The sequence below is a fragment of the Taeniopygia guttata genome, chromosome 20, assembly GCF_048771995.1.
Source record: "Taeniopygia guttata chromosome 20, bTaeGut7.mat, whole genome shotgun sequence".
Taxonomy (NCBI): Eukaryota; Metazoa; Chordata; class Aves; order Passeriformes; family Estrildidae; genus Taeniopygia; species Taeniopygia guttata.
The window spans coordinates 8,032,934-8,041,716 of record NC_133045.1 but is presented as its reverse complement, the minus strand read 5'-3'; the positions used below and the strand labels follow the sequence as shown (position 1 = coordinate 8,041,716).

The 8,783-nt window shown below is 50.1% G+C and overlaps 1 protein-coding gene across 1 annotated transcript; it reads right to left on the bottom strand.

Annotated features, from left to right (window-relative positions):
• Positions 1–577: 577 nt before the first annotated feature.
• COMMD7 (COMM domain containing 7) lies at positions 578–6,165 on the bottom strand. Its single transcript, XM_012570262.5, has 9 exons — positions 6,007–6,165; positions 4,768–4,821; positions 4,582–4,684; positions 2,991–3,047; positions 2,873–2,910; positions 2,219–2,309; positions 2,046–2,095; positions 1,523–1,571; positions 578–980 (listed from the first exon to the last, which is right to left on the bottom strand). The coding sequence occupies exons 1-9, from the start codon at positions 6,157–6,159 to the stop codon at positions 904–906; spliced, it is 672 nt and encodes a 223-aa protein (XP_012425716.4). The 5' UTR covers positions 6,160–6,165; the 3' UTR covers positions 578–903.
• Between the last annotated feature and the right edge of the window lie 2,618 nt (positions 6,166–8,783).

Sequence of the window (8,783 nt, the reverse complement as noted above, 5' to 3'; positions counted from 1 at the left end):
TGTGCCTGTGGGAGAGGCTTCAGCCAGCTCAAGCTGCCGGACCACTCAACAGCCTGGACATTAGAGGAGCCTCAGTGACTGTAACATTGCCCCAGGTGGGTTGGAGCACCCCTCTGCTTCCTGATGAAGAGCTCATCCCTGCCCTCAGACAACTGAAGAGCCGAGCTAATGGCACTTCATGGGGTTTGGACATATGTCCACCAGGAAATGGGCTGGGTCCGACTGTGCCATGTCACACAGGCTGCAGATTAAAGAGCAGCACATTCAAATGAGATTTATCTCGTCACCCCCAGAGATGTCCTCCTCCCAAGCACAGAGGCAGCTGTTTGGTTGTTTAAGATTTAAAATCACCTACCACTGAGATACTTTTCCATAATGAGGCACAATTGGGAAGAAGGAAATCAACATATTTCTTAATACAAGAGAAGGGAGAGGCTTGAAGGGAGCACTAAGTGATTCCCCACATTAGATGCTCTCCTTGCTTTCATCATCCTCTCTTCTTAATCCTTCCAAATATCAAAATGATTCGCTGCTCCTGTTTCTCTTTTTCTCACAAAATCAGATTCTGATACAAATGTAGCAGAATGGGAATGGGTTTATTTCTTTGCTATTTTAGTAAAGGTATCCACATTACTTCTGCCCACAGTTTCTCATAATAGTATAGTTAAAAAAAAAAAATAAAAAGATGAGTGGACTTGTAGGTGCTTTGAAAAAGCTGAAACTGAGGCCAAGTTTCAGGTTCTAAAGGATTGATGGGTCCTGCTGGGCCATGACACCACTGCTCATTGCACAGCTTGTCTTCTCTTATCAGGGTGTGAAGAGTCAGCTGGGAAAGAGCAGATCTGCAGGCCCAGAGGAGGAATTAAACATCCCAGACAGATGTCGGCTCAGGTCTGTGCAGTTTCAGCTGAAGCTTTCCAGGCTGGTTTTGACCCGTTCCATTTCATGCAGAAAACTGTAGAACTGGGGCAAAGTTAACTCTGAAGAAGAAAAAAGAGGCAAAAAGTCTTAGATTTCAGGTTACACCTCCAACATTGGCAAAGCTGTTCTGGTGCTACCACGGAGCAACTCACGTTCACCTAAGCTGGGCAGCATTAGCCACTGTGATTCCCAGCAGCTGGTCCTTATGCTGGCCAGGCTGCCAGGGGGGACAGGCTGGGATCTCCCCTGGGATGGGATCTCCCAGCTGTATTCCATGCTTGGGAATCATTTGTTTTCCTCCTCTGCCCTGCTGCTCTGACTGCTCTGCACTGCTCTGTGGCAGATCTGTGTTTACTGAGGCACAGATGTGAAGGTGCCCAAAAGTCAGTGCTCATAAACATTTTTGGAGTGCCTGTGACAGGGAGAGACTGGGGCAGGAACAGCCACAGTGATGGAGAGGCTGAGGCAGGAGTAACCACAGTGATGCTCTTGCAGTTATCCCACCCTGGTTCTGCCCCCAGACTCCCCCACCCCCAGCAACACCCCGAGCCCCAAACTGCAGCTTTCCCGTCCTTCCCTCTGGTCAGAAATGTTGACTCACCGACATACACATTTTCCAGTTGGCTCCCTTTTTTAACCACCAGCTTCAGCTTGGAGAAAGGAAAAGCAGAAGTATTTTAGTTCAGAGACCTGTATCTGAGCACCAGGAGAGGACAGCAGAGCAGGAGTCTGTTGTGAGTTTGACTGCTGCACAGCACACGCATATTTGACAGGTTTTTCAAGAAGTGCCACTGTGGGAACAGATACCCTGGGCATTGGAAGATCTCTGGAAGTCCTTGATCCCACTTTCCCTGCCTCCCCAAGATGGTTGACCTTTGCTAAACTGAGCTTTTTGAACAGCTTTTCAGAATGGGCCATGTTCCTGTGATACCTCATGTCTTCAGAGGAAAAACAAACAGCAGCGTGTCTGCTCTCTGCTGGCAGCAGCACTTGGAGACTGAAGATGCAGTCACAGAGCCTGTTCATGTGAGACCCACAGAGCTTCCCTCTCCTTCCCACATGCCTGGCTGGAGCTTGTTCTTCAACTGCCCTACAAGCTGAACTCTGTGATGTGGGAGATTTACCTGTAAGAAGATACTTCCCACTTTTTCCAGCTCACTGCTCCCAGCAGTCACTGTGGGTCAGAAAGAAGAGAAGGCAGATAATCTGTTAGTTAAGTGGTGAAATAAAACGTTATTTAGCCAAGAGCTGCTGCTGGGTTTCCCAGCCCCTCCAGTTTAAGTTGTAGCTCTATTACCTCCAAACTTCCACTCCATGTCTATCAGCTGGTTAATCATCAGTGTCTGACCCACAGCCAGGCGTGTTAGGGTGGGGGAATTCACCTTCCACTACAGGAGCAAAAGACACACCAGCAATTAATTCAGAGAGGCCTTTCTTTGTACCTGAAACTTCAACAAGAATCAGAAGGAAGGCAGAGGATGGCAGAAGCCCAGAGTAAAGAGAGAACTAATGTGGTCAGGAGGGCTTTCAGAGGTGTTTGAGTCCTGCTAGGATTTCCATCTGCCCTGTCACTTCTGCAAATGAAACTCACTGGTTTTGTTTTAGCACTGGTTCAGTGTAACAATATCTGTGCAAAAAGCCATGTGTTCATGTAACTGCATGACCTCAGGGCTCAAAGCATGGGAAGCACAAAAACATCACATGAAAGCCACACAGCAGTGCAGGAACTGTGACACTGATGGGGGAAAGGCCCTGGCAAACCAGAGGTGCCATCAGACAAAGTGCTCCTTATTAGTTTTCTGAGGATCTTCAGTTCAAAATCCCAAGCTGGTTTTGAAGAAAATACCCAAAATATGCCAACGCATATCAGGAGCACAGTGGGGTTTTATGAGTTCCCGCTCAGAGAACTGACATTTTGTTAGCTTAGAAACAAGCAAAAATATATGAATACCTGTTCTGCAAAATAACTGGCTTTCTCTTCACTGAGGCCTGTAGAGGGAAACCATATGAGATTACTATATGTGATAAATATTAATTATCTTTTATTTAGTGGAAATCACATGACCTACCTAGGGCAATAAAATCTGCTCTGACTTGTTCAGAAGACAAATTCCTCTTCAGGGCACCTGAATAAACACCACAATGAAGAAAAAAAAAAATCACTTTTTAATGAGTCAAACCAATTTTTACTGAGTCAAATAGAGGCAGGGACGGGACCCTACGCGGGAAAGCCTCTGTTTCTGAGCTGTGTTTTGAAGCAAACCACAGCTCCTCAGAGACTGGAAACCCAGTGGTGCCTGCCCAGCATCTCTGCAGATGCCCGGTGCTTTAAAAGTCCGGGCTCTGGGAGTGCCGGGGAGAGGGCGAGATCCCATTGCAGGTATCCATGGGAACAGCGGCAGCGGGAATGTTTTGAAGCTGCTGCTCTCTCTCCTGTAGCCGCTTTGCTTGTTAAAGGAGAACTGTTAAGGCTGGCGGGCTGCTAATTTGACCTACCTGCTGTGTTTGGGATGATGGGTGTGAACGTGTGCGTATAACACTTTCCCCCGCTGCGCCTTCCCCCTTTGTTCTGGGGCCCAGGCAGCACGGGGACCTTTACAAGGATTCTGCTCTCTGAAGCCAAGAGCAGGAATCTCATAAATTCAAGGAGACTGCCAGCCCCACGTGGCTTTCCGGCTGTGTAGCACAGATGCAAAGTTATCTGCTGTGATCTGTTCTGATATCGTCCGTGGCATCCCAGAGCTGAGGGAAAGTTTCAATGGGATTGAAGCCGGAGCACACGCTCACAGGAACGACAAGATGGGGGCACCAAGGCCTGAATCAGGGTGGGGAAAAGTGCCAATTCCACACTAAATCCCCATAAGATGGTTGCAGGAAAGAAAATTGTTGCTACTCCTGCTTGAAGCACTAGAAAAGTGTTAAGACATTCAGAAAACAGTTTTGCTCAGCATAAGGGCTGTGAAAGAAGCTACAGGGAACCAAGGTCTGAGGGCTAATAGCAAGGGACTATTAATAACAGGAAGGATCAATGGGATGAATGTGCCGTGGAGTGTTTGATGCATGATCGTGTCAAACGGCAGCCACAACATCACAGTAATCCTATAAAGTGGTGGAGTCTGGGGTATTCCAGTGGAATCCCCCCAAACCTCTTCGTCACTGTTTATGAATGAGAAAGAGCTGGACACAGTAAGTGTTTCTCTAGAACTGCAAGGTCAGCTGTCTCCTTCACATGGTCTGGAACTGCACCAGTCCCAGCCCACTCCAAATACGTCTGCACTGTCTTATTTCTCTCCAACAGCGCTTGGCCTTGGAGGAATTACAGCACTGGGTCAGTTGGGTGGAAGTTCCTGCAGAGACTCGCTGCCAACACGAGGATGCCCTGATCTGGCAAAAGGGATTTACAGGTATTGCTTAAACCAAGCAATGTCACCGTGTTGTGCAGCATTTAATGCACAGATATTTAAGGGAGTTTATTTAAGCCCCTGAAATGTGCATGCAGGCAGGTTATAAAGAATACAAAGAGTCACCAAACAGAACTTTTGATTCTTAAGTGCTAAGCACTGTATTAGCTACCATTAACACTTATTGTGCAAACCAAGCCCTGCGGGAATGGCTGGGACAGATTGGCCTCAGGGCAGGATATGCAAATACATCACTTACCGTTGGGTACCAGAAGAATACTTTTGACAATGTTTTTCAGGGGGCCCAAGCTGATTTTATTCATGGTGGCAAAGTCTGAGAGCTGCGTCAGAAATCTTTCTACCTGCTCAAGAGAAAGAGTAGTAACAAAACCCTTTCTCTGTTTCTGACCAGAGCTGCACTCGCATCTCCCCAGTTCTGCCTTACCTCCTTGGGCTCTGTCAGATAGCGGAAAAGCACTTCAGTCAGCGCTGAGAATTGCTGTGAAGAAACAGGAGTGTTAGATATCAGCACCTCACCACCCCACCAGCACCACGATGAGATGGTGATGTACCCCCCTGAGCCAGCTCCACCCGCCTCCACAGCACTGGTTCCAGAGCTGGACCTGTGCTGGTGCTCTGTCCTTGGCATGATGTGATGCCTGTGGATGGGATTTGCTCAGGATGCTTTTCAGACCCTCTCAAGGGGTCTGTGCAGTTGGTAGCTGGCACTGCACAGAGCTTTTGTGACTTGTGGCTAATCGGAAGCTGCTGTTCTATCTTGTGCAATCCAAAAAGTGCGAGTGGGAAAAGTTGTGAACATCCAGTCTCATGGTTCATAAACCCCACGGGGTAACCAGAGTGACTGGGGAAAGGAAGAGAACTGATTAAGGGTCTAGTTGCTGTTTTCAGTGTTCTGGATCTGCAGCTGGCAGGCAGGGATGGAGAGGCTCCCCGAGTGGCAGAACACTACCAGCACCCTCCTCTGCTGGCACCAGCACCAGCACTGGCTGTGACCTTCTGGGTATGGCCAAAAGTGGTGTTGGCTGCTTTGGGGCTGCAGATCCTGCCCTGCCCTTGGCCTCGGCCTTGTAACAGAGATGGCACAGGGCTGTCACCAGGCTGATATCCTCAGTCCTGGCAAGCTGGGCTGGAAAAGCCTCAGCGTTTCCACCAACTTCAGTCCAAGCTGCACAGCCAGTGTCGGTGGCCTGGAGGCAGATGGTACCAATGACCAGAACCATTCAGCTTGAGGCAGGAAGCGCAGGGTGGGAATCTGGGGTGGGAATCACAACCCCAACACTGTGTGGTCCCACCACAAACCCCAGTTCTTGACAGGACTCCACTGCCCACCAAGCACGATCTGAGCCCTCCACCAGGAACTCCACCAGTGTCGCTGCCCATGGCGGGCAGGTGGAACTAAGATGGTGTTTAAGGTCCCTTCGAGGCGAAGCCGTTCTGGGATTCCATAATTCTATAAACATCCTTCCAACAGCTCGGAGGGGCTGGATCGGGGCTGTACCGCCGGGCACGGGGCCCGTGGGGCTGGAGCCGCGGTGGGACCGGCACAACGCCCGGATCCAGCTCCCGGTGCCGCCGCCCCGCCGGTTCCGCGTCCGGGACTGCCCCCGCCGCCAAACGCGCCCATCCCCGCCCCGGCGGAAAAACACGGCCCAAACCGGCACACCTGGGCGCTGAGCTGGTTCAGGTTGTGCATGTCGCCGCTCACCGCCTCCGGCACCGGGTCGCGGGTGAAGTTGAGCAGCCCCATGGCGGCGGCGGCGGCGGCGGCGGCTCCGCCCGCCCGGCCCCGGTCCCGGCCCCGCCTCAGCCTGAGCATTGGCGGCCGCACTTTCCGCACCGCCGGTCCCGCACCGCGCCGGGGCCATGCGGGGCCCCTCCGGCCCGGGCAGCACCCCGGGGTGGCCCTTGGACCCCGCAGCCCCAGCGCACGCCGGGGGTCGCTGGAGCCGGGGGCTGGAGAGCTGGCTGGCAGCTGAGTACTGTCAGATTTTTTACTCTACAAAAACCTAAAAAAAAAAAAAAAAAAAAAAAAAAAGGCTTAAAACCATGGTTTATAAGGTGAATAATTGGGTTTTATTGTTGTTGTTTTGTTGGTTGTTGTTTTTTTTTGTTTTTTTCTCCGAAAATTCCACTTGAGAACTGAAACTTGAGTGTGCTTTTCACTCTCCGACTGCTGTTCCCAGCACTGCTTATCTCAGGGTGATGGGACTGGCAGCCCATATCCTAAGACTGGACTCCATGGAATGAGCAGATGTTGGGCAAGGAAGCAGCAGCCTTAGGATGAGCCAGCCCATAGGCAGAAAATGATGGGGTCAGGGTTCCATAGGGAAATTTCAGACTCGATTCTCGACATAATCCATATGCACGAGGTCTCCTTGGCTCAAAGATGTCTTGTAGGAAGGCAGAGGAATTGCCTTCTCATGCTGTTACACAGTCTTGTTTCTGTTTGGTCTTTGGAGGAAGGCCTTGGTCCAAGAATATTGAAACTTGATTTATTCCCGCAGAGGACAATGGAACTGATTCCATCCTGAAGGACTTTCTTGCCTTAAATTGCTGTTTCACAGCTTCCCTTGAGCAGGAGCAGGAGCTCCCCAGGATTCCACTATCAGTGATCCATTTTATCAGGGAAGGTGTTCCCCGTCTGTCGGACCAGAGGACAGTGTGTAAAAACCTTTGTGGAAGGTAAAACTTCGACAGCCCACAGGTGTTCTGGTTTATTACTGACACTTGCAATTGCAAATGAGAATATTGGAAATTTTATAGTGCTTTCATTGTGAGACTATCCCGCAGTGGTATAAACAAGGAGATAAGCAGCTAAGTACCACTAATGATGGGGAGTTAAGAGATATTTCCTGGTTGTCTGGCTGGAAATAGCTTCCAACTTCCTTTTCTTCCCTCTCTATCTCCCAGACCAGCTGGGAAAGTTTCTGTTTCATAGATCCAAGGTGGGACTGTGCACCTCGATTTTTGGGGTGAAAAAAATTGATCCTAAATATTTAGGACACCTTTAAACAAAGTAGTTTTTTCATATTGGAACAATGTATTCGTTTCCGTGGTGAATCGTCCAAGTCAGCATGTTTAAACCATGGGAAATCCTTGTGTCTGAAAATGAGTTAATCTGAACTAAAACTCCTCCAGGGAATGGGATGCAGGGGGTAGCACTGGATACCAGTATGTGTGAACACAGAATTCCCCTCTGGCTTTAAAATGCTGCATACAGCCCTATGCAATTTTCCCCAAGTGTAAATTAGTAGTTGCAGTTAATTATCGCACATTTTCACAGCTATCACATTTTCCCTTGTACTCTGTGTCCGAAAACTTGAAAGCAGACACGAGTCAGCCTTCTGCCTGGTTTGAGCCCAGGTGAGGAGCAGTCTGTGGCGGACCTCTCCTTGCCGGTGTCTCCCCAGGGTGATGCTTTGGGAGCTGCTGAAGGGCGCTCTGGGTGCGCGCCCGCAGGTCCGGCAGGACGGTGACACCGCTGCTGAACAATTTCTCAGGCAGCGAACCAAATTCTTGAGGAAAGTTGAATGACGGGATTCGAGAAGAAGAGTCTCGGCTGACGTACGTGAGCACAACATCCTGTTGAAACAATCACCAGGAAATTCGGTGATTCCTCCTGCGATATGATCCGTGTGCCATGCGTGTGCCATGAGCCCAGCTATGGCACGGGCGGTACTCAATTCTCAAATCAAGAAAGATATACTCGAATAAAAGGGCAGGTTGCAGGGTGATGACCATAGTTATGGGGGTGTCTGGCGGGGGATGGTGCTCAGCTCCCGGGCAGCGCCCCGGGGCTGCCGTAGGGGTGCAGGCAGCCATCAGCCCATGGGTGCTCCTGCCAGGCCATTCTCATGCAGAGCGTGTTGCTGATGGACTCATCAGAGCTGAGGACAAGGCAAGGGCAGCAGTTTGGAGTTGCAGGTATGTGCCCTCGTTCACCATAAATACCCAAGTAATAGCAGCAGCCAAAAAGCAATGGGGACACACACCCCCGCAGGAAAAGTCTGAAAACAACGGTGCTCTCCAAACTGAGCAGAGGATCCATGCACCCTATTTGAGATGCATTTTTCAGTTTAATTTCACTATCAGACTTGAAAAGCTTCCTCAGCATTTTGGAGAGTGTTACCCCGGGAAGGATCCTTATTATGTATTCCCAAGAGATCAAATCCTGGGGTGTCCCCATCGTGTTCCTTGATGCCATTATCTGTGCCAAGCTCTCCCAGCCTTTTGCAGTTGCTCTCAGGTCAGCCTTGCAGCTGAAGTGGGGAACATTGCCTGCATTTGGCAGCCTGAGAAACGCCTGGAAAAGGCAAGAGTGTGTGAAGAAGCCAGGGGGGCTTTCACCCAGCTTGTCCGAGCCCACTGCCCACCTGCAGTGTCTGCCTTGGGCTGGAAGCACTAAGAGAACATCTCTAGACACAGTCTGAGGGATGTTGT